The sequence below is a fragment of the Melospiza melodia genome, chromosome 2 (genome assembly GCF_035770615.1).
Source record: "Melospiza melodia melodia isolate bMelMel2 chromosome 2, bMelMel2.pri, whole genome shotgun sequence".
Taxonomy (NCBI): domain Eukaryota; kingdom Metazoa; phylum Chordata; class Aves; order Passeriformes; family Passerellidae; genus Melospiza; species Melospiza melodia.
In genome coordinates, this window is record NC_086195.1 from 73,269,380 (window position 1) to 73,295,906 (window position 26,527).

The 26,527-nt window shown below is 36.4% G+C and overlaps 1 protein-coding gene across 1 annotated transcript in view; it reads left to right on the plus strand.

Annotated features, from left to right (window-relative positions):
• DEUP1 (deuterosome assembly protein 1) overlaps positions 1 to 22,197 on the plus strand; it is a 39,839-nt gene extending 17,642 nt beyond the window's left edge. Inside the window, exons 7-14 of the mRNA XM_063148849.1 lie at positions 2,657 to 2,802; positions 3,461 to 3,566; positions 5,165 to 5,362; positions 6,347 to 6,433; positions 8,372 to 8,482; positions 8,932 to 9,131; positions 15,367 to 15,667; positions 21,851 to 22,197. Of these exons, the coding sequence (XP_063004919.1) occupies positions 2,657 to 2,802; positions 3,461 to 3,566; positions 5,165 to 5,362; positions 6,347 to 6,433; positions 8,372 to 8,482; positions 8,932 to 9,131; positions 15,367 to 15,667; positions 21,851 to 22,021 (1,320 nt within the window). The 3' untranslated portion in view covers positions 22,022 to 22,197. The remainder of the gene's footprint in view (positions 1 to 2,656; positions 2,803 to 3,460; positions 3,567 to 5,164; positions 5,363 to 6,346; positions 6,434 to 8,371; positions 8,483 to 8,931; positions 9,132 to 15,366; positions 15,668 to 21,850) is intronic.
• Positions 22,198 to 26,527: the final 4,330 nt, after the last annotated feature.

The following is a 26,527-nucleotide window of genomic DNA, read 5'->3' on the forward strand; positions in this document are numbered from 1 at the left end:
CCAAAAAAAGTAGGCATATTTATGTGAAGGAGAATTAGGTGGAGGATGGCAATAGTTGGATATGATATGGGTAGCAGAGGAAGGAGTAGATGGAAATATTGGTGTGGAGAACTCTGATGGCAATGAAAGCAAGAAACATTCAGACTCATATATTCCTTTATGCCTATGATCATTTCAGTGTGCTTCTAATTGTTTCACTTATACTATTAATTAGCAAATAATAAAGTGAAATATACGGAAGAGCAGTTTGTTGACTTTACAGAAAACGCAAAGTTTAAAAGATCTAAGTGGAGACTGCAGTCTGTTTCTCTACCCTGTGAATTATCTGACAAACTTATCTGCAGGCAGAACATGAGAGGTAACCTGAAAATATTGCACAAGGGTCTTGGTTCTTGAAAAGTCAGCATTAAGTCAGCTTCTGGATACTAATTTCTGTAAAAATACACCATATAATTATATTTCAAAGGTTGAATAGTGTATTGGGTTTATGCTGGGAAGGTTTTGGTAATGGGGGCACTCCAGGAATGGCCTCTGTGAGAAGGTACTAGAAGCTTCCCCCATGTCTGACAGAGCACTGGAGGGGAGGAGGTTGAGAACTGAGGAGTGAAGGTGAGCCTGGGAAGAAAGGAGGCATGAGGAGAAGGTGTTCTAAGATTTAGTTTTTATTTCTCATTAACCTGGTCTAATTTGATTAGGAATAAATTAATTTCTCTGAGGTGAGTCTGTTCTCCCTTGGCAGTGACTGGTGAGTGATCTCTCCCTGTCATTCTCTCCAGAAACCAACAAAGAGCATTTCTCTTGCTTCTCTGCCCTGTCCAGCTGGAAAAGGCAGAGACAGTGTGGCTGTGGTGGGTACCTGGCATCAGTCAGGGTCAGCCCACCACAAACAGCTTTGAGTAAAATCAGAACAAGAGCTGATCAGGAAATTTTTGGGACTTTGTTTTGATTGGCAAGCTAGTAGAAGCAAAACTTTTCACAGAAGAAAAGAAAAGATTTAATTATTTTTTCAGCTTGAAATAGAGTCACTATATGAGATATTTTCTAAACAAATACTAAAGTTTTCTGCTTCAAAATTAATTTTCATTTTAACCAGATGCAGTAGATATTTTCTAAAATAATAAGTGATGCATCTTTAATTTTTTTTAACTGATGTGTGAAACTGTGAAACTCTTGACCTGAAATTCTGTTTCAATTATTATTGCAGCTGCTCCTGTGGCTACTGTTGTTCCTGCTACTATTTTAATTCACAGGAAAATAAAATTTATGTAAATATGTGTGCTGACTGCAGTCTATCACAGAAAATATGACTTCTGACACACATTTGTGTGGAATTCATTTCCCTTATCCACCCGAGAATGAAGTCAGATGGGTAACCATCTCCCAAGTTCATGTGTTATAAAGCAATTGTGGCTATTTCTTGAACGTTGGAGTCATGAAGAGAATAAGCAAGTCTTACCAACAACTTTAACAGTTTGTTAAGCTTTATTTCACTTGAATATACCCAGAATTGCATTTTGGTGTTTCAAAAAGCTCTCTTGGTCTTAATGTAACAAAGGATAAGATTAATGAGTCCATATATGCAGCCCTCCCAAAAAAAAAAAAAAAAATAAATGCAAAAGCACTTCAATATCCATCTTCAGCAACCCTTTCAGCCTGAGGAAGACCACTGACTTCTTGGGAGGAGGGTCATTCTCATAGGAGCCTCTAGGGGAAATAAACCTTTGAAGTTCCTCCTTGCAGTGCAGTTCCTGGAATCCACTTCTCTTTTGAAATTTTTAAGGCTTTTTTTTTTGCTCTTAAAGATGGAAGCTATGTTGAAATAAAATGAAGAAATTATGAAAAATGTGAATGTTTTTAGTGTAATAGTTTGAAAGGTAAAGGATCAGTATCCTTAGAATAATTTTTTTTTTTTTAATCTGAAACATGCATTAGGATCTTAGGTAAGAAGCAATACATATTCTCTGGATATTACTATTGCAAGCCCTGATTGTTATTATTACTTTTGTAATTTGTGGGTTATATTTCCAATTTCTTATACTTAGTATGTTTTCAGTATATTTTTGTGAAATTCTGATATTTTTTGGAATTCATATTTTATCATGCCGAATGTAGCTTGTGTCTTCAGGTTGTCTAACACACTATCAATCAGAAATAAAAGATAAAACAGAATAAGGTTTGTCAAGTCCCTAAGAAAAATCTTTTTTTTGATTGTTTGAAAATTTTGTGATGTTCATTTAAATAAGCAATTAACTCCATGCAGATAAAGCTAGTTTTTAAGATTTGTGCAGCATTTTAGTTTCTAAAGTTTATAAATTTGGCAATGAAGAATGGAAGCCACTTATAGCACCAATTCTGGCATGTGAAACATGTTCCAGGATGGCAGAACCTGCTAAAACAACCAAGCTATATATTTTAGATGCATTTAGTACAATAAAGAACTTCTGAATTATGTTTCCTATGATAATTTCAGAAGCAGATTCATTGGAACATTGCAAGGGCTAAAGAATATTCAGAATCTGATTTTTAGATGGAAGCAGTATGTTTTCCTGAAATTAAGATCATTTATGTACAGGTATTGAATATGATGTGTAAAAAAAACAGCATTTTAAGCTGTCTAATTTTATTTAACTGTTTTTGTGTTTGCTTGTTTCTTTAGAACATGGAGGCAGATATCTCAGACATGAGAAATGAGCTTCAATCAAGGGATGATCTCTGGAGAAGGATACAACTGGAATGCCAAAAGTTGTATACAGAATTATTGAAAATCAAGGAATACAAAGATATACAGGAAATTCAAATAAAGTATGGATGGTGAAGACCTATTTAAATTAACAAGTATTTCTGAGCTAATGACTTTTTTCTTACATTTGTTTTAAATTAAGTCTGTTTGATAACATACTTTGTATTCAAATGTCAGCTTCTGAATTTTAGACTGGATGTTTTCATTGACAATTATATCAGACAATTTCGGCAATGGAAATTCATTGACAATTATATCAGACAATTTCAGGCAGATGCAGGCTCTGTTAAAAAGATTTAATGATGCCTAGATTTTTACAAATCAATGCATTTCAGATATTTCTACCTATATCTTTACAGCCTTTTGTTTTCTCAGCATTAAAACACTTGGAAACAATGCAGCTGAGATCTCCCTAATCTCCTTTTAATAAAATCATAATGGTTTTATGGCTTATCTAATCTGCTGTAGCCATTTCAAATTATATGAAATACCAGTCTATAGGAGTTTTCAGGAGTCTTTCTGCACATAGTTGTATTGTCCTTGATTCCTAGACATCTCCCAAAATCCAGCCTGGTTTAGGCCAAATGTTGGTTGTCCTTGGGGGTATTTTTTCATCAGCAAGCAGATGTTCTACAGTTTTACACTGTGGAGAGGATACTACAAGGTGAAGAGTATTGAATGTTCTGGTTGTTTCATGTTTTGTTTATTTCTTACTTAAAGGCATCAGTCATCTCATGTTCAGCTTACTGAGCAACTGGAAAATAAAAACCCTGAGTTATTGCTATTTGCAGAAAGTCAAGGATGCCAAGAAGAAGAGCTGAACAAGGTATTTCATATAATTTCCAGATCTTAACTGCACTATAGAATTTTTAGGAGAGGGTACTGAGCTAGGGTATATGCATGTACTGTAGAGAGCAGGAGGATGCATTGTTGGTACTGGAGAGCTTGAAGTTTTTGATATGAAAAAGATTTCATATATGGTTGCATTGAGTTGTGTAGCTGTAAAACTGACATTCTGATTCTGTGCCTAGCTACTCCATTGAAATAATGGAAGAGACCATGCCTACACATTATTGTGGTTCAGATAATAACATGCAACTAAGAAAGCCTCCAAATCTCTGATTAATTGGTAACCTGTAGAGCTAAGCTGTAGTTTGTAGGTGGTCTCAGAGGCAGGATATGCAAACAGATCAAGTGATACAAGTCAGTGTGGCAGGTGCTCACACAGGGCTGAGCAGACCCAGGTACCTGCTGCACGGTGCAGGGCAGAGCTCTCTCCTTGGAGCTGTGCATCACATTGCACTGCACATTTCAGAGGGGCTGTGAGCGAGCAGCAGTGGCACGGCACTGTGGAACAGTGTATGGCTTGGCAGGCTGAAATACTTTGGAAGTAGAGGATGCTCAGAACTCATCCTACAAGCATGTTGTGGTTTTGCCAAGTAGCAGTGTAAGCAAAATCACAGAATTGTTAGATTGGAAGGGTCCAATCACTCTGCCACCTATAGCAAATTACAGAAATGCTTACCAAGTGGGTTTAGAATGTGGCTGTTTGGATGCATCTGACTTTGGTTCATCAGTTTTGGCATGACAGTCATGATCTAGCTCTTAGGTTTTTTGTATCTTTATCTATTTTTTTTAATTCTAATATTTCTGTGCTGTTTGCATAAATAAAATCAGAATGCAATCTGTTACTCATTGTGTATAGTACTGCAAAAAGTTGGTAAAATGTCTTCAAAGGTTGCTGTGCTGGATTTTGTTCTTCTGTTTCTTATGCAATTAAAATATCTGTCAGTACTAAATTGTTGGTTATAGTAGAAAGATTAGGAAAACAATTTTTGTGTTGATACTTTGCAGAACTCTGCACAGGAAGTATTGAAGAAAGTTTGACCTTAAATTTTTACGTATAATGGCAGGAAAAATTCTCATAAAATGATTTTCCATATATCCCCTTTATTTCTAACATAGTTTCTTATTAAAGAACCTCTAGATTGATTGATTTATGTTGCTTCTAAGTTAATTTAAGCTTCATCAAACTTTTTCAAAACTTAAATGCATTATAACTAAATCGTACTTAAATTCATTGAATGGATATTTTCCTGGGTATTCTTTCCCATGAATTCTAATTCTATACATGATTTTTATTACTTTCTTTTAAAAGGTTAACTGAAGTGTATTGTGCTTTGTTCATTTCTAATATTAAATAGCAAATTAATGTACAAGAGAAGTGAGAAAACATGTAAAAATAAACAAAGCTCTGTGCACTGACTTCCAAAGACATTTTATTTTACAATTTCAGAATCTCTTGTTCAGTTAGAAGAGTTGGTGTCTTGGAAGCAACAGCAGAAAAAGTCACTGATAAGTAGCAAGTGATGCAATCATATTTACTGCACAGCATTTTTTCTTTTTGAAATGTATTTGCTACAGATAAGAAACCATGTTTATCGAGAGGAGCAGTCCCATTGCTCTGAGCAGGAAAGAATGAAGACAGAAATCTCTGACCTGACAGAGGAGCTTCATCAGAAGGAGATCACTATAGCAACTATCATGGAGAAAGCTACTCTTCTGGAAAGACAGTTAAAAATGGAATTAGAGACAAAACACAAATTGTTAACAAAACAGCAGGTATGCAAGTAGGCAAAAGCAGCCCACATCATTTTACTCCACTATTGATAATGACATTTATTATCTGTGGAAAAAAAGACATCCCATTTCTTGCTGTAGTTTTTATCAGTGGTGCTGTAATATCTGTGAAGTATTACAAAAGCAGCCAAATTGATGCTGGAACAAGAAATCACCAGTAAATGTCAACTGTACCTCCAAATAGAAATTCATTCTGACCATCACATCTAGTTGTCATTTCAACATGCAAAAGATCTTGAAAACTTCCAGTTTGTTGTTATTACATATGCTTTAAGTTTCTAGTTTTTCAGTGTTTTCCAAAGCTTTTTGAAGAATGGTACAAATCTGCATAGAAAATTCTAGTAATTTTATAGCTGGAAACTGTAAGATACTAGTGGGGATTTCAATGAAAAATTTTTGTTTTTGAAAAAAAATTGTCAGCTTCATTACTTAGTTTATAAAACAAAAGAATCATCAGTATTAGAGGTTTCTGGGCATCTCTGTGTTTTCTGAGAGGGTCACTACATGTGGAAAACTGTGATTGAAGTAATACTTTACTTTTGACAATAGAAAAGTTAGTGTTTGGAGAAAATGAGAGATATCTCCTGTTGTGTGGCACTCTTTACCAGGTATTTCTGTATCAATAAAAGAATATATATAATTTCTAGATATCATGAACAGGATTTCATCTAGTTTCAGTGGCCTGTAAAATCTGTCCTCTTTCTATGTAGTAACTGCATGTGAGCTTGTTTTGGTAAGTCATTACTTCTTTCAAAAAGGTAAATAAATTCAGAGGTATTGTATTCTTTTATAGATGGTTTAATACTTCTTCCTACTTTGATACTGTTAGATTTGAAAATATTATAGTAAGTTTTGTAGTTACTAATGCACATTTTGTAAAATTAAGCTTAAATATATCTATACTCAGTGTTATTTCAGTTGAGAGTAATATTCTTGTATTTAACTAAGATCTTAATCTTTTCCTAGTTGTTGGAATTCCATTACCAAGTTATCAAATCTGAAAACACACATCTAAAAGAAATGATGGAAAACCAGGAGTGTGAAAGTTGCATGGTAAATTTTTATAATCTATGAAGTATGCGGAACAGTTACTTATATTTATTGTAAATGCAGATTAAGATCATGGCAGATTTAGAGATTTCTGGCTTGCATACATTAAATAAAAAAAATAAATATCAGGTAAGCAACATAATCAAAACCAAGTGATATTCACACACAGACTGAAGATGAGTATAGCTAGGAGTAATTTTTACCTTAATTGTATTAAACCACAAGTAAGTTAAATTTTTCAGTAATTGTCTAGACATTAAACAATTTCTGGGAGGTTCTTTTTTTTGTAAGTGATACCACTTATTTAAGTTTAAACAGTCATCATCCTCACAGACAAAAATATGCCCCTTTTTTAATATCTTACCCCTTTGTTCACATGGTATTTAAATAGCAGTGTAAAAAACTGACACATTTTGCTCCCACCCAGCTTATTTTCAGAGTCTAGTATTTATATCTCTCCAAACAGCAGGGCTTTAAAATTTAATTGATAAAAAGTGTGCCATAAGATTATCTAGAACTATGGTTTGAGAAGGTATAATAAATAGTATATAGGCAGTTTTCCACAAAAAGCTTCAAAAGATCCCCTTCTTACAGAACATCTGCAGTTACTGTATCACTAAAAAAAATCCCACTGGAATGTTGTTTGGAAATACTGATGTAAATACATTTTGGGGGGATTTGTAGCCTGTGAATTGTCATGAAAGAATGTTACATTTACCCACACCCTTAAAACAGCATGGATGTCCATCAGTGATGTCTTACCTACACATACATACACACTATTATGGGTATCTGTGTGTGTATATTTGATATATTATTGTGGAAGCACAGATGGATGTGTGTGTGTGCATGTCTAACTCTTCTCTGCAGTGACACTTTTCTTGAAGATTGAGAAGAGCTGTCTGACAAGGGTCCTTGGAGACATCACATGTTTGTTATATTTTAACAGTAAAATCCAGTTACTATGCATACCAAGGTCAATACATGTTTCAGTAGATTTGTGGACTTAAAAATTCTTTGCTGCTTTACTAATGTATTGTGAGGATCTAAAATTAGATTGTGATGTATTTGATATTAAGATTCCAGGGACTGGAGAGATTTTTATGGGCATTTGTGCTGTACAGTGCAGCACTACACAGACCTCTCAGACCAGTGCCAGCCTAAGTCAGTATGGTGTGATGCATCATCAGGCAGGGTTACTGTCAGGGTTTAGATGTCAAAAGCAATGTAGCTGGGCCAGCTCAGTTTTGGGGTTCATGCCATTATAACTTTACTGCTGATTCTAGAGCTATTAGTGGTAGGATGACTTAGTGCTCTCCTTCTCCCTCGGTTCTGCCACTCCTCCCACTTGTGAGACATAGCTGAGCCCCTGCTCCCCCATAGTTGCACAAAATATTAAATTTTATTATACCTTCTGGCATTTCCATGCCAGCTTGGCTCATAAATTCACCCTAAAACTGAGGAAGGCAAGGTTCACAGGAAGAGATGGCATCAAATCAGTGCAAGGAATAGACAAGCTTCCAAATGCAGGAGCACAGTTGTGCCAGCAGTGTACAAAGACCAAATCTGTAATGAGTTACTGAGTTCCCAGAGAATAAGGTAGATCTAGGAATATATGAAAGCACAAGTTAATGAAATGTGAGGGGTTTTAGTCTTTTGTATGTAATCTGATAAACCTTTTGAAAATTTCCTGGTGATGACAGCATACTGTTATTGCAAATATTTTACACAATGCAGTGCAGTACTCTGCAGAGAGATAGTTCCAAAATAGCTGGCTCAGGTGTGCAGCATAGGCTTTGTGGATTAAGTGACAGAAAAAAAGGAACAGAGTATCCTGGCTAGACAACTTCCAGAGCTAATCTCCATCTTCCCTTCTGGATATCCTGGTGGATGGGGCTTTTTAGCCCCTGATCACAGTGCACCTGTGGCTTGCACTTCCAGTATTTGGCTTTGCACTCCGTGTGGGCTAACCCAGCTGAGCAGCAGGGTTTAGTGACAAGGACAGAGAGCACTGGGCTGATGTGGCTTTACTCACTGCTTCTGAAACTGAAGGTGACTGTCTCAACACACATATTAAATTGTGCCTGTACACATACTCTGTATCTAGTGTAGTAATGAACTCCTATAATTTTGCTTGTTATTTTTGGAGGAATTGTTACTGAAGGGAACAGTAGAGTCTGCAACTATAGCTGTTAATGTCATCAGTTTTACAAAGCAAGCGATAAATTTACAACAATAATATTTTGAATGCATGTTTGCTGAGAAATTTTAATTTGTTTTATTGTGTTATAGAGGCTGTTATTCCTTCTTTTCTATTTATCTACTGTGATTTTTTTTTCTGGAGGCAATTCTCTTGGTTTGCCCTAAATGTTGCATGATTATATATGGTAGCTAGGTCTTTTCTTTAGCATAGAACATTGTTTTGTGTTTGCTTGTTAAAAATATACCCATTTACTGTGGAAAAAATAACTACTTAATGATGGTATTATCTCCTTTCACAGTGTATAGATTTATGTAACAAAGAACATGGAAATTTCACAGCTTCTGTTCACAAAATGAAGCATGAGAATTTAAGACTACAAAATAGCCTTGTTAAACCACAAAATGACACAGGAACATCTATACTGAGTTGCATGGATGCATGCAGAGAAACAGAGCACAGCTGCCAAACCCATTCAAAGGTGCAAGAAAAGGAAGAGAGGTAATATTTAGATTGTACACATTTATGAAACTTCTTGTAAGTGTTTTGGAAGGTCTGACTGGGCCAAACTGTGAAGTTTTTTGCTGTTTCTGTTCATTCAGAACTCCCAGCAATATAACTATCAGATCTAGTTAGTATGTTTGTAAGGACTTCTGCATTTTTCTGCATGGCTAATGGAAATTGGCAGTAAATGAAGTCCCAGAAATGTTTAATATCTGTTTTAGTATTTATCACATGAAACTTTAAAACTTTTTATGTGCTGCTCAAGCTATTCTCAGTTCCAGGTTTTGCAAGATAGAGCAAACTGTATTTTTTACTACCAAATAAAAACAAGACAAGGAAAGGCTAGAAAAATCAACATGAGCGTAAACTTCTCGACAGGAGGTTTTCTTAATAAGCAGTTTGAACTATAGGCCCCGCTGAAAAGCTTTGTGTCCTCCAGTTTCGTTTGTTGGAAGTTTCATTAAATGTATTTTAATGCCTTGTCTGGTTTCAGTGTTCTTGGGTGACCTGATTTTTAACAGAAACGTAATTTCAGATGCTCTGAGTAAGTCATTACTACAATAAACTCCTTGTTAGGGAAAAATAATGAGAATATTCAGACTCATAGAAAGCATTGTTGTGATGACTTTCTTCTTATTTCCCTGTATTCAGTGAGCCAATGAATTACCTTCAAACATATTATAATCATGCCATTGCAATTAAAAAAAAAAAACAAAAAACAACACCCTGCTAAACAATATTTCACAGTACAGGAAAATAAAATTAATAGGAAGCTAAATATACTGATTATTTGTAATAAAGAACTGACATGATAGCACTAACATGAAATAGTTCTGTGAAGTAAAGCTGAAATAGTTGGAGCCAAAATTGAACATGTTAAGATTTCAAACTCATACATTTAGGTTTTGGCAAAATTTAAAAATATTTTCTTTCTGCAAAATAGACCAGCATCCCAGTAAATGTAGCTCCATAGCCTAAAATTTCTTTTTAAAGAGTGTTGTTTTGTGTTGGAGATAGCATTCATGTGTATATAAAAATAAATATATATATATATATATATATATATATATATATATATATATATATATGCATATACAGAATGCATGAATATATATACATACAGATACTCCCATCTTTGGAAGTGGCAGGTATGGCTGATTTCCTATGAAGTTTGAAATTATGTTGAAGATGTTGGTGAAACAAATACTTGTAAATCAAGATACAGATTATTCTGCACCAGTAGGTCTCATAACTTAACAAAATTGGTCAGTGCCATTTTTGCTCATGCTTCAACTCCTCTAAAGTGAGGAAAAAAATAAGACTTTTTTCTCCCCATCTTCTCAGGATTTACACTTGCTGTACATAAGACACCGTGAAATTTAATTTATGAGAACATAAATATTTGATACAATAGAATTATGCATGTAATTTGCAGGACTGTGATTTCATAGCTGTTGGAAGATCAATCAAAACTGTGAGAGAGACACCTGTGAGATTTGACCTTTCTCACAACAGAAATCGCAGCCAGACTACTGAACACAATATAAATTATTATTATTATTATTATTATTGTAGCTAATATGATGAAACAGATATATTGAGCCTAGATTTCAGGATCTAAATCATTCATTAGAATTCCTAAATGTAAAGCTATTCAGATAAATAAATACACAGATTTTAAAACGTGCAAATTTGACATGTACTGTGCAGCCAGTGTTTTTATGATTGGGCCCTCTCTGTACTATCAGTTCTCTGTTCCCAAGCAGGAAACTACCTCAGAAAACTAAAATTTTTCCAGAAAACTAAAATTAAATTTTCAACCATCAGATGTATGCAGATAAACTAGGAAGTTGATGTTGGTTAAGTTAAAATCTGGAGTATATTTATTTTATTCTGAGCATAAACCCTGTTATTTCTGGTTTAATTTGCAGTTCTGTTTCCATGGTAATTATGGCACTGGAGAAAGGGCACAAAAGACTTTTTTTATATGGTAAAAAATTAGAAAACATGGTGTTTGTGCAAGTGGCAGGTGTATATTCTACAATAATTTTCAGTTGTGTCTCAGTCAGTACTGGAATCCTGGGTACGGGCGCCATCATGTCTTAGGGAGGAGCCCTCTAGAGAAAACACAGGAAATTGCAGGAAGTTATACTGGCAATCCAAAAAGCAGAATGATTTCTTCTTTCTTTCAGTGTACAGTAAATTTCTAAATATTAGAAAGTAAGATATGCAGAAATAGCATTTTTTTGCTAAAAAAGGACTGTGCCCGCATTCTACCTATAACCACCTTATTTAATTACTGTTTTCTTATGTAATTATCTTACTTCTAATTGCCATTTACATAAGCTTTCCCCACTCTCAAGATTTCAATCCTTTACTTAGACGTTGACCATATGCAGTTGATTTAAATTTGTGCATGGTCAAAGAGAACTCTCTGATGAAGCTGATATGTTCAGTTTGTTTCTTCCAAAAGTAAAACATACCTGTGAGTTATGAAATGAAAAGCTATTTATTTCGCACAAAAATATGTACAAAAAAGGTAACTGATCAAGCCAAAGTGCACTTCCATCATGTGGAGAAAGTGAAGGGTAAATTCTAAGGCTTAATGCCTGCTAAGATAGCTGGGGATCACTTAATGGATGTGTGTTTACACTGAGTATCTGTGTTCAGGAGGTTTTTGGAGATCATACAACTCTTAGTCACACCACTGTATCAGTTACTGCAATAGATAAAGTGGAAGCAGTGAACATAATTCTTCAGGAAAAGGTTTTTTATCCATTTTAAAATCAAGCTAGCTGTTATACTTGCCAGGTTAAAGCAACTAAACAAATTCTTGAAGACATTCTGGCCATTAAAGATCAGTAGTTTTCTTTCTCAACACTGGTCATGTCAACCAGCAAAGCTGAGTAAGGGATTTGGGGTTTTTGCATCACTGAAGTCATTGACCACACAGGGACCAGGCAGATTTTATGTATGAGTCAGGAAAAGTAGATCCTGTTTAAATTTCCTTTGTGAGAACACTGTTATTTCACTGCTTGTCCCCTATGGCACCATGTCAACAGTGATATTATTTGTGTGGCATGTGTACATGTTAAATACTCTATGACTAATCCCACCAAAAGCATAAGTTGTTCAGCTGCAGAAATAGTGTATTTGCATTGGCAGTGTTAACAAATGGACAGCTTTTCACAAATGTGCAGATTGTATTTAAAGTAGATCTGTGTTCTTAGATATTATTTTGCACATGAACTGGTAGAAGTTTAAACCACAGCTGTGGAAACCATCCAGAGTAAAGGCCCAGTATCCCTATGAAATTACCTCAATGTAGGTGTCATGTTTTTCCAAAATACCAAGCAGCCCCAGCAACGCTATGGATTACACTAGGAATGGGAGAATGGGAGTTCCTTTTAAAAAATCAGTCCTTTTTTTATTTTTTTACTTTTTTGGGGGGGAGGGGAGGTGTGGTATCTGTTTTGATTATCTAAAGGTTACCATAACCCAAGTCAAGTAGGCACTCAAGTCTGAAAATTCTGTTCTTAGAGGAATTATAACACAACAGTAATAATTTTTATTAAATACATAAAGAAGCAGTTCTGGCAGGAAAAAAAAGAACACAGATCACACAGACTTTACTATGGGTTTAGAGAGAAAATTACTTCCAAAAAGGTCAGAACATGAGATTTAAAAAAAAAAAAAACCTGTGATTTTATTATTCTTGCCATCTATCTTCAGTTATGGCAGGCTTTTTTTCACAGTGCCCTTCATCCACACTATAGATGGAATTGACTTTAAAATAGAGAGAAAAATAAAGAAAAAAAGTATTCTCCTGTGCCCAAAGAGCAGAGTATATATGTAAAGAAAAGGATGAAAGAAAGGAGAAAACTCTGCATCCACAAAGGTAAACATTTTAGGTGCTTTAGAAATCTGGAAAGTGTGGTGAATAGTCTGAGAGAGTTTTATGTTAGCATGTATAATAATACTATTATTATTAGAGTAAAAATAAAATTATAGTAACAAACAGTAATACAGCATCATGCATATAATTTCCATTGCCATAGCATTCAGATTATCTTAATCACAGCTTCTTTTATAATCAGAGAATAAAAATACTTTCTTCATTAGTTCTCTGAGTTGTTCTGCACAGTCCCTGTGCTGAATACTCAGTTTCCTGGTTTAGGGCTGTTGTGGTTTAACCTGGCAGGTAAACAGCACACAGTCACTTTCTCATTCCCCCACTCACAAGGAAAGAATTGGAATTTTTTAAAAGTGATATTCATATGTTGAAATACAGTTTAATGGGACATAAAAATAAGGTAGTAGTAATAATAAAAATGACAATAATAAAATAATAATAATGCTGTAATTAGAATATATGAAACAAGTGATGCCCAGTGATAACAGTGCAGTTGCTCACCACCTGTCATGATGCCCAGGCAACCTTCCCCCAGCTTTTTATTGCTGATCATGCTCCCATAGGGTCTGGAATATCCCTGTGGTCAGCTGGGATCAGCTGTCCCAGCAGTGTCCCCTCCCAGCTCCTTGTGCACCCCCAGCCTCCCCTCTGGTGGGATGGGATGAGGAGCAGAAGAGGCCTTGGCTCTGCGTAAGCTCTGCTCAGCAGTGGCTAAAACATCCCTGTGTTACCAGCACAAATCCAAAACACAGCCCCGTACAAACTACTCTGAAGAAAATCAACTCTGTCCCTGTAAAAACCAGCGGAAGGGCTTCTGTAAAAGCAGGTCCATCAAGGCTCCACAGCCACCTTTCCCAACACCAAATATTTAAATTAAGACTAGAAAATGATGGTGTGATCTTTCTGCAGAAAACACTGTCTTTTCCCTGCACTTGGCAAGTTCTTTTTATTTAAAAAGAAAAAAAAGTACTGACTAGCACTGCATACTCTTGAACATTTATTAAATTATATTTTAGTGGCAGAGAACATGCTCTTAAAAAGCTTTTATACCTGCATTTCAAATTACTAGAGTGTTTTAGGATATTTGCAACGATAGAATCTGTTCAAACTGCTATTATGTTTTAATAGTTACCTCCCAAGATTAAAATTTCATCATAAGCACAGACCTCAATATGATAGAATTTTTTATCTCAGCTAGAAATACTGTAACGTAAAATTAATAGAATCTGGAATAAGTTTGTTTGCATGTTTTGGTATGTAATACAAGGAATGATGCCATTGAAAATTAGTGTAATTTTGCAGACATCTGGGCAAGTGAGTCTCAAAAATGTCTGCTTTTATCAATACAGTATCAGAATTGTTCAGTTAACTATTTTGGGAATGGGAGGAAAATGGATTTCTTTTTTTTTTAAGTTGCTACTAACCCTAATAGTTTTTGCTTTACAGAAATACAAATGATTAGAAATATGTACTTGCACACCAATTCTGATCACTGAGATACAAGAGTTTTTGAAAATCCTAATAATATGCTTTAAAATAATTTTTTAAGCTTGAAGATTTCATTTATTGTTACAAAAGAAAGTTATTGTACAATTTTTCAGAGAGTGCATTTTAAAAATCTAATAATTTTTATATTAATCTCCAAAGTGTTACCATTAAATCAGTGACAAAGTTATCATTGCAGTAAAAATGCAGAATCAAAGATTCTTGTACTATTTTTGTTTAAGTATTTATTCTCAATTCTAGCCACTTGAACATAGTTGTTTAAGTTACTATTAGATCAAAATTGACTAATTATCCAACCACTAATAATAGGTTTTTTCTCTCCTCTTGCACTTTCACATTTTAATTCCTCTATTTGTGTGGCTGAATTCACTCTGGTGCTTGCATAGCTTTTTCCGCTGGAAAAAGGAATGGTAGCCATTAGCAAAGGATAGGTAACAAACACTTAAGGAGAACTGGCATCTTCAATACCTGAGGTGAGTTTGTGTTTAAGCTCGTTCTGCCACAGTTATACCAACCAAGGCAAGGCTCCTCAGCCTAAGCTCCAGTGAAAGGGTTTAAATTAGGGTGGTTTAATTCACAGCTGAAGCAGACAGAGAAAGCACACTGAGAGTTTTACAGTAACCTAGGTGGAAATTGCTAAATTGCTGCAATTTGGTAATGCTGAATCTTGTGCCCATGCAACTTCATGCATGAAGCGGTTTGAACAGCTAAGTAATCAAAACTGTGTCAACAAGTAAAATGAAAATTCCTTGGCTTTGCTGTGATAGCTTAAGAGTTTTAACTGGGTTTCATATGTAATTTTTTTTCTTTTAGATCCTTCCAAAATAAAGATTCATGGGAAGTGGAATGTCAACAGACTGCTATGCTCACTGCTGGTGGATACCACAGACACCGCACTCCTGCTTTGTATGGCCACTGCAATATCACTGGTTCAAAAAGTGATAGCACTTTATCTTTTCATCCACTTCACAGAGGCCATGAAAAGAAAATAGATTCTAAATCTCCCTTACCACCAGTGGGGTATCCTTTGGGCCTTCATGGGCCATTTCGTGAAGTGGGCAGAACAGGCAGCTTTCAGAGCCCTGCTTACAATGCGGAAGAAATCAAATTATCGGTAAGTAACTATTTTCCTGTAACACATATATTCTCAAAAATCCATCTGTGGACCTCCAAATGCAGCCTTGGAGAAGCCAAAAATTAGATCACTCTTGTTGTCATTGTTATTTATAGAGTGCCAGCCCAGCAAAAATATAAGTACCTTATCCTAACAGAAATGCTGTTTTTCTGGAGATTAAACATCCCCTACTGAGCCATACCTCTGTTATAATAACAGTGGTGATAATTACCTGCCATTATGTGACTGTGAGAAAGATTTCTGCATTTTATTGGCTTCTATATTGGGGCTCATTGCTTTGTATTGCCTATATAAGAGCACTCTGCTACAAGTGTATTTCCATAATACCTGCAAACTTACTGCCTTAAGTGCTGTTAGACAAATCAAGTTCCTATTTGATCTACATCTCTTTGACTGATGGATGAAATCAGAAAAATCATAGCAACTATTTTCCATATGTTAGCTATTGTATTTGAAAAGAAACAAATTATAAGTGCTGTGATCCTTATTTTTCTTTGAGTGAAAGAGGAATAGGACAGCATTCTTTCTTTTTGTCTTCATAGTCTAGAGACTACCACCCTCCATGACAAGTGAGACAAATCCCACTTTGCCTAGGACAACTTAAGAAAATCTTTCCATAATTATTTGGCTTTAGAGCTCCCTTTAAATTTGAGATTTTACCTCTTCATTAGTATTTTCTCTTCTACTTTAGGCCTCCACTACAGGCCACTATTGTTTTGCACTTGACAATTAGCACTTTCCTGACCTCAAGACACAAAAGCATACTATCAGTAAGCAGTGAAACTAGGAATGTCAGTGAGGAATGAGCTACAGGCCTCCCTCTGTCCAGCTGTGATGCATGGATCTTTGTCACCAAGAGATTCTCAGCTGCAGGGCTTGGGCTGAAGCTGTAGAGGCAGAAGAGGGAAGACTACAGCATTTATTAGGGGGGATTGACAGGCTGTGGTACCTGTGGTTGTTGTACCCCGGTTCTGCTGTCCGCTTCAGAAACAAATGCACAGCCTTTGCTATCAGAGGTGTGGCTGCTGCAGAACTATCTCCATAGTCCAGAACCTCACTGGTTTTTGGGAGGGGAGGTGTGGTATCTGTTTTGATTATCTAAAGATTACCATAACCCAAGTCAAGTAGGCACTCAAGTCTGAAAATTCTGTTCTTAGAGGAATTATAACACAACAGTAATAATTTTTATTAAATACATAAAGAAGCAGTTCTGGGGAAAAAAATGTGATAGGAGGAACTGTAATGATGGTGTGCTTGTGAAGCAGGGATTGCAGGGTAGCCCTTCACTCACCATGGTCCCATCAGCTTTGTCCCAGTAGTCTGAGAACACTGAGAGCCATGTTGTCCCAGGTACTTGACCTCACTTCCATCTGATATTCTTATGTTTCACAGGAACTTGAAGTAAACAGCTTCTGGTTTCTTATGGCTTGAGAGTTTTCCTCTTTAAACTGCTAATCATGAAGAGTCATTTGGACTTTTCCAGATGAGTCTGATAAACACCAGTTCTTCTCTCTTCTGTCAGAACGTCAGACAAAGACATCAAATCACAAAGCTTCCATTTCCAGACCACCTGGAAAAAAATGTCCCTTCTGAGACACTTCTGCAAGCTGCAGGGAAACTATTTCCCAGCTGGCACTCAGGCCAGGCTCAATGCCAAGCTGGTGTGTGGGCAAACACATAACAAAACTGTTAAGCAAGAGATAGTTCTCATGCAGAGTCTAGGTTCAAATCGGTGGCATTGAAGCAGGTACAAGTTCAGACCACTGAAATTAAATGATCACTCAGGCTGACATTGGATACCACAGCTTTAGTGCAGAAATCATTCAACAGTCTGTTACTCCAGAGTTCTGTGTTCAAATGCAAAGCTGTTCCAGTGAGGAGAAAGAGGGAGGAGAATGCACAATATGTTAAACCAGAGTTCTTTGACTGAGTTCTGAGGTCTTCAGGGGTGTAGAACACAGGACCCATGTGAAATCTCCAGTATGTTCAAGATTTCTGAAAATCTTACAAGCACTAGTTTTCTGAAGAGTATTTGTAGCACAAAGTGAAAACATCCAATTTCCAGGTGATGTCCTGATACCTACCAAAATAACTCTTGGTATTGAGGGAAGAGAGAAAATAGTCTGTAGGGCTTTAGACAGTGACTTATGTCTCTCTCCCAGTAAAGAATCTTCAGACAAAGATTAGTTAATGTTCCACTGCAACCTCTGCCCTTTCACATTCTTACTTAGAGGTGACATGTATAGAAAGAGTCATAGAAAGCTCAGCTGGGATTCACTGGAAATTCCCATAACCCCAAAAATTCTTGTTTTAAGGGTTTCCAAATCTAGGGAAATACTTTTTCCTCTAAACACTACTTTAGGGTTTGCTCTCTTTCTGAAATGAACAACTTCAGAAAATGATTGGTTGATCTTTTAGTCAAAAGATCAACCAATAAAATAGTTTCTCATGTTTCTCTTGAGATGATAGACAATTGTTTGTTCTGGCTTTAAGGCTTGGAAATACAAGATTTAAGCTGTAGTAATTAAAATTTAAATTAGGCATTAGGAAATTTTCTAACATTAGTATGGGAACTCACTTAACCAAATAGATTGCAATGAAAAGTTGTGGCAATTCCACCCCTGGACATCATTAGGAATTATTTTGACAGTCTTGATCCTACCCTGAGGCATGCTATAGTCCATGTCTCTCACTCCTAGCTATTTCCTAGCTATGCAGGCCCTCTAAAAATCTTTCTATGTCACTCAGCAATTTTCTAGGCATCTCAAATTTAATTTTCATATATGAGCAGAAGCGCGTTTAAGACGGGGCCTGCTGCCTAACATGTATTGCAGTGTAGGGTTAGAGGAAACTGCTCCCAAAACATCCCAAATTTAGTCATCGTGAAACTAAAATTAGCCAGACCAATTTCTACTCTTGGTACTACAAAATATTTCCTGGAAAGTAGAAGCAGCTAAACATGAGAAGACTCTTAACACTGGGATTTGACAGCTCATGATTTGACCAGTAAATGCTAAAATATCCCACGTGTTAAAGCTTTCTTGCTGCCTTGCTGAAGGTGCATCCAAGAATGCTGGGACAACTCATGGGGCAAGTGAGAGATTACCTCTAGGCAAATTAATTAGGCAGTTCTGTCTCTCTCTCTTTGAGAGAGCTAATTTCCTGAATGGCTCCTCCCCAGCAATCCAGAATGAATTCTTAACCATTAGTTCTTATTTAAGGAGAAGACATACTTAGCACATATTTCATCTATAGAAATATGCATCTCTGTCAGGTGCATTCCTTCCTTTCCAGCAAATGATGAGGCAGAAAGGTGTTTCGCATTACTGGTATACACCAAAGAAATATGAGATCAGCTGGCATTGTAGAAATGAAAATATAGAGTCTTCCTTGCCTTACTACCCAAACAAGTTAGATGGAAAGCTTATTACGAACCCATCCCTATCCAGCTTCAGTTAGAAACCCAAAAGACATAAAAGCAGTAATATCTGAGAAAAAAGAAATTCAAAACCAAGAACTATGCATCTTATCTGAGACATGGATTAAAGCCCTTTCTTTGTGGTTTTTCTTCCTCAGTGGCCAAAAGTAAAGACAATAGAGAACAGAATGAAAGAACAGACCAGAGGCTTGGAACGCAAAATGCTGCTAACAAGGAATGTTGCCTTTTAGACTTGCTTAGATAAAATCATCTCTGAAAGTGCATGAAAAACAATGCATTAGGGACCTATCTAAAATCATAGCCTGTGATGTCGGACCCTTGAGTAAGGAGCTGTGGGGAGCCATGACCTGCTTATTCTAAGTGATAAACATTCTTCTCTCAACTCTGAGGAAATTCAGAAATGTCTCTTTCAGAGTTTACAGTGTATTTCAAGAAGAAACACATCAAAGTACCAGTTGAAGCAAAGGACATTTAACAGTTTGGGAAGATGGCTTGATTTGTGAGGCCAGTCTGTTTCCAATGAGAAGTCAGTAATTCTAAGCATCGTTATCCTGAATCTCTAATAATCTTTCTAACTAGATTTAAATTTTCTGAGACTGGCACCTGTGTAAATCTGCAGTCCACAAGGAAAAGTCTAACATGACATTTTTCTCTAGGTGATGACACCTCTTAAATTTGTATTTCAGATTTTCCCAGTTTCTCATGCTTCTCACTGAAAGTGTTTTATTTGCTCAGCATTGAATCAACAATTTCATTTCTGGTATTTAGTAAGGGGAACACATGGTGATTCTTCAGGAAAAACCTCCAAATTCAATGTATTCTCCATAATACAAAAGCCTTCTTCAAATAATTTAAAATAGTACTAACAATTCTGTCACTGAGTCTAGACATCATGAGGAGATGTATTTGTGACCTAGCCCATGAAGGAATAAATGGCATGTAGCCATGGCATTCAGCATGTCAGGAAAAACTCTTCATATGGGAGCAGTGATAATTTATGAATGGGAAATCATGCATGTGTTTGTGAAGAAAATCAAAGGCAGGTGATGTCCCTCCATTCTCTTAAAATTTAGAGGATTGGTGTTCTTTCTTATTCTTGCTAGTACTAGGATTGAGGTGTTATGGTAAAAAGTGATCCAGTACTTTTAGGTTTTTTTATTCATACATGTCAAATTAAGTCCCTTTATCTTGCCATCATTTTAAAACATTCATTTGGAGGGATTGAGAAAAGGAAGATTCTGCTTTTTCTGTGAATTTCATTTTAGGAGCCCTATACATCAGGAAGCCTCTCTCACTCAAGAAGGATGGTATTAAACTCTGAATTTATTTCCAGCTATCACTCACTTCTGTACTTTGAAAAGAAAAGGGGTTTCGTATAGGAGATCTCTAAATTTCATCTGAGAGTCTGCTGCAAAGGGTTTCAATGGATTGGTGCTTCAGAGCATTTTTCTAGTTAGTATCTTTTAGCCTTAAAAGCTGCTAAAGAGCAGTTTTCAACAAAGTTGAAGTCCAAATCTGTCTCTAGTTTCTGTGGAAATACAGAATACCCCATTCTGATACAGTGGAGCCTGGAGTAAAAATTGGCCTTTTCCACAGACCATCTGAATATTTGAATTCCTATTTGATGCACTAACACATAAACTTCAAACATTTTTAAATCCTAGAAAAAAACCCTGAAATTCTAGATTAATAACTTAATCAGTAACAAAAGCTATTTAAGATATTTTTTAACTAAGATTAAATATGTCAATATTTTTTCCCAGTTTATGACAATATAAAAATAGAGGATTACCTCTCTTTTTATATTAAAGCCCCTATACTATGTTTTTTCCTCAGCCAAATCTTAAAAAATCATGTCATAAAATTGCATTTATCTCTAAAAAAAACCATTGAATGTATTTAAACAGTCATAGTATCGTTCATAAAAGAAAAATTATTTCATATTTCTATTGATAAAGATATTCCAATGAATGCATCTTAGGTATTAGCAAGAAAATTAACAGAAATTGGTGCTTAAAAATTTAGAACTTGTTCCAGCAAAGATTCACACATGTCCTTTGCTTTATAGAACTCTGCATCCCATGACAACCATCTAAAGGCTGATTATTGGTACGGTTTCAGTCTGAGTCTACTAAATGCTCATTAAATGGAAAGAAGATTTTTCAGTGAATTACTTGCAGTGAACAAAAATTTAGTACATTCTCCAGAATGTCAGGGCTTGCAGTTAATAGTACTGAAATGAGCACAAGTTTTCTTCCTTTTCTCAGAAAGCATCATACCATAGAAGCAGAGAGCTAAAATTACAGGAGACAATCAGCAGTATCCAAGATAATTATACTCTGTCATTCCAAAAAAGATTATTGTCCTCTGCCCTGGTCTACATTATGCAAATAACTAACATAATCTGTAGTTGATAGATTTTGGAGGTTCTGCAGCAGTTTAATTCTGTCTAGTGGGATATTTAAATTTTTAATGGCCAAGCTATATCCTAATGCTATGAATATCAGAGATAATCAAACATGATGTTCAGTCCATGTCATTTAGGCACATGAATGCCTTTAAAAATGTATGCCTTTAAAAATGGTGCTTTCTTGAAGAGGTGTAAAGCATTAGAGTGTTGTTAGCTGCTGTCAAGGTATTTTTCACATCTAGAATTTGATAAGGCAAACACGTTGTAGCACTTGCTGGTTTTTCCTAACCATGATTTTCTATTCATTGCTCAGTCTCCCCCTGAGATGTCCTTCCTTGCAACAGCAGAAAAGTTCCTTCAAGAGGAAGAGAAACACGCCAGAGAATTTGAAGAACATTTAAATTCACACCTTGAAGAGCTGCAAAGATATTCTGAAAATACTCTAAAAAAATATGCCAGGATGCAGCAAAGCAGGCGTACTTAAGACAGTCACACAATTAAGAAAAACAAACCAAGTAATCACTCATGAGTTTCTCAGAACTAAAATCTGCAACTAGCTGGTTAATGTATTTAGGCACATTGCCAATAGCATGTATTTGTAACATCAAGTTTTCAAGAAAATCATCATTCTCCTACAGATTTAAGTATATTGTAACTTGAGTATATGACAAAATAAACTCTGAACATATTCTAAATTATACCGGTGGGTTTTGCACAGTTAAATTGTGTGCAGCAGAGACCCTGTTGGAGCACTGTAAATTAAAATACTTTAAATTCTGTAATGTACAGGGCGCTAGTAAGTGGAATTATCCCCTTGAAATTAGAATCAACGAAGAGAAATTCTCTGGATTGTACAGAAAAAAAATAAAGGCCTTTAACCATGGCTCAGCTCCTGGCATGAAAAGCTTATCTATGCTCTGGTGGTTCTTGGCTGCCCTGGGCCTCTGGAAATGCTGCTCTGTGAGAAAAGCATTAAAAGACCAAGCACATGTTTTGAAGCCATCCATATTTCCTCTTTTACCAGACCTATGGACTTCACCTGGAGCAGAACCTGATCTCAGGCACTTTCTATTTAGACTTTACAATTTTTAAAACCTTTGTTTAAAAGCACCTATTTTGGATTGAAGCTTTGTTCCCATGTTGGCTCGTTGTTTAACTGTATTGGAACAGTGAGGAAAAACTTTAACTTCATACAACATGTGATCAGTCTTAGGTAAGGTTCTAAATTCTTTACATTTTCCTACATCACAGGAAAACATTATATAACCAAGCAGAGTTAATTCAACTACATGTGCCGAAAATCTGCATAATATTGAGATTCCTTTTATTTGCAATTCACACTGAATTCTATTGCTGTGCAAGCGAAACAGAAATTACAGACACTGTTGATGAACCACCAATTTCAGTGAATGAGATACTGAAGAACTGCTTTCCACCATATACTGTTGCCAACTTCCTGGGAAAATCTGGATAAAAATAATACCAGGCTGTTAAACTGCTCCAGTTTGTGAGTAAAAGATTTCTCATTAATATTCAGGACCATGGCTAAAATGTAAATTGTTTTTCGATGCTATATTTCCACTAAGACAAAATACACTACATCATACTTACACAAAATACCAAGATTTTAAATACCAGTTTGGCTCAGCTTGCAGTAAAATGAGCAATGAAGATGAGGACATCAAAGAACCTTTTACAGGACAATTCAGGAAAATTACTAGACTCAGCTGGAGGAATAAGGACTGAATAAAAAGATGACGGAAGGACATCTGAACAAACTAAATATATACATACCCTCAGCTTAGGGGGAGATGCAGTTTTAAAAGAATTAATGAAGAAATTCAGAAACCTCTGAAAATGAAGCTAAATTTTAAGCTGGGAAGATCTGTATAAGCAAAAAGACAGCAAAATACTGCCCTTCAGAAGAGCAAAAGAAGTAGCCAGTTAGCCAGAGTCTTTTTCCACTGTCAGATTCAAACATACAAGATGACAGTCTGCTCCAGATCTTTAAAGAAATATATGTGTCTGCCTCCAGTTCAGGCATGAGGACACCACTCAAGGTATAGATCTGTGACATGATGCAGAATGAGTGAATGAAATCATCAAAAAATGGATACAATGGGTTTTTTTCCTAAAGCTTTTTAAGATCTACTTAAAAAGGGCATTGCTCAATCCACTAGCAGAAACTTAGATACAGTAGAACTTTTAGTTTAGGGCAGGCTACTAATTTTGGCTAATAAAACACCAGAGTTAGTTTCAGCCTGGCTTTTGTGCAATGCCATATAGTGAACTGCTTGTGAGAAGCACTGAAAACTGTGAAGTACCTATATCTGAACAGCCTGTTACTGTTCTTGCCTGCTCAGAGAACACTGTGCCACAAATGTACTGAGACACGATGGATCAAGGTGCCATTTTTTAAACACCTACTAACCAGAAGGGTTGTCCTTCTCTTTCTCAACCAAACAGCAAAAGTTGCTCATCTGACAATCCCCAGTTTAAATGAGGCCAATCCTACCATAGTATAGCTGGAGCCAGGCCACTGCTTTGAATACCTTAGTTGCATTAAAAGGCAGAAACCCAACTGAGCAGGTGAGAGGTTTCTGAAGGAAGATACATCTTCCTGATGTTATCACACCATAAAATCTTTTTAAAGAATGATGGACAGCAGAAATAATAAAGACTGAGAAATTACTCATTTATGGACAGGGGTTGGACATGGATGTATATTACTAAAAAAGGAATAGTCAGAAGGGTTCAAGGCTATAAATTCCTCTAAACACCAATAAAAATAAAAATTAAAAAAAGTATTAATCGTTAGGCTCATTTGACAGGACAAGGTGCAATCTTCAGGAGCTGCAAATTGCCCAAAAATACAGAAAATGTCTATTCTACTTTGTGAATAGCAAGGCAATGGAAAATTTTTGTAAGCTGCTGAACTTTGATGATTTTTCAAAGCTGTACTGAAAAGCAATTTTTTGGCTCCCAGTTGAAAGACTTGTTTTAAATACAAAGAACAATGGTTCGGGCTGTCACCAGCTTTTTTTTTTCTTTTGGCTGAAGGAAAAACAGAGGTCAAATGCATGCAGTTGCCAACATGTTTCATCAAGATGTAATTTTGAAATAGTTGGTGGCATAAGAGCTGCCAGAGCATTGCTGTCCAATTCACTTCCCAAAACTTTCTCAGAGGGAGCTGAAACAGCACTTACTGAATACTAAATAGCCATTTTAAAGTGGCTCACATGAAAGCTGGATATTTAGCACATTTTCTTCCATTTCTTACTCTCTCCTTTTATGTATGGGAAATTTAGGAGTATAAGAATGTAAGAATGTCAGACAGTGGGTACTACTCTGAGCCAGTGTGGAGAGGAATGCAAACTGCAGCAGCAAAACACAGTGCCAGATGAACCCAAAAAATCAGCAATCACAGGCAGGGCTCTCTTGCTTTTCCAATGGGTAAGGCTTAAACAACAGCCAATGAATCTGTGCTGTGATCAGAGACAGTACAGGAAGTGCCTAACCCCCAGTGTCACTGCTCTGGCTTTATTGTAGTGGAACTGGTTCTAGTTCCTGGTTTAACAGCGCTACAACAGCACACAGAATCAAGCCCACCAGCACTCAGTAATTCAAAGCTCAGCTCAACACCACTGGTGGGAATGAGAAGGAAGCCGTCAACAGAGCCTGCTGAATGCACGAGCCCTGGGTGACTTCACATCTACAGTCTGTCCTGCCAGCCATCAAAGCCTGGAGTACAGTGCCAGCCCAGGTGTGTGCTGAACTCCTCTCTCCTGCTGCTCTCTGCTCCTGTGTCTCCCACAGACTCAGCAGCTGGCAGAGTGCACTGGGGAGAAGGTCCTTAGCTTGTGTCATTCCCCGCTGGCTTTACAACCTACAACAGCCAACTACGTCATGCACAATCTTTTATTTTCCCTGTTTAATTCCTTTCAAAATAGCTATCCACTAGATTTTACACAGAAACTGCCTTGTGCTAGGAAAACGTGGGTTTTTTCTCCTCACACACAGCTTCTGCTGAGAAAATGCTAGGTTAAGCAGAGTTCATTGGAGTTGGGTAAACCAATGTGGGAACTGTGTGTTGTTTTTCCCTCGCTGTGGGGATCAGATCTCAAAGTTCTCTGTGTTGGAGTTACTCTTTAATCACATGGACAGCCTCAAACCCATAAATAGGCTGTAATTTAATGTACTGCATCTAAGTTTCTGCTAGTGGATTGAGCAATGCCCTAGACTGTGATATGCTGCATTCCTGTGTCCCTTCCTAAACCAACAGATGAATCTTTCTTTCACCTCTTTCACAGCTACAGGAGTGTTCAAAGCTGTACATGAACCATCTGGGCACTGAAGGTAAACGGTCTGAAAAAAGAACAGGGCATCTTCTCTGGTGTGTGCGTTTAAACTGAACATCAGTGAATAAGTAAATATTTTCTTGGTAGATGGACTGAAACATGAGACCAGGAGCCAATCTCTCTGAGTTCTAAAAATACGTGTAGTTCTTCCTTCAGACCACAGGCAGTGCCACTGGCTTCTCCCACCTGGCTTTGGGGAGTGGGGGCCCTGTGTAACACAGCTGGGCATTTATCCACTGCAAGAATGCTTGACACGATCACTTTGTTTTCTTAGCGCTTCGCAGACATTTCTAAAACTCCATTCAAATCTTGATGTTTAAGTATTTGACTCAGATTTGATTTATGCTTTGAAAAATCAGGTTTAAAAAACTGCTTCTATAACTTGATTTATCCGAAGGCGATGGCAGGTTTTTAATGACTTCACCTGATAATGAGCACTCTTGGAAATCATAAGACACTGCTGAAGAAGTGTTTCAGTGTGAGTTTTCTGGAAAATGCTTGTAATAAATCATTCCATTTTGCCCACAAGCTACTGTATGCTGGGAAAATGTCTGAAACCCTATTTCTAAGACATTTTTGAAGGCAATGACAGTTGGAGAAATACATACAGTTAAAAAAACAGAGGCGCAGTT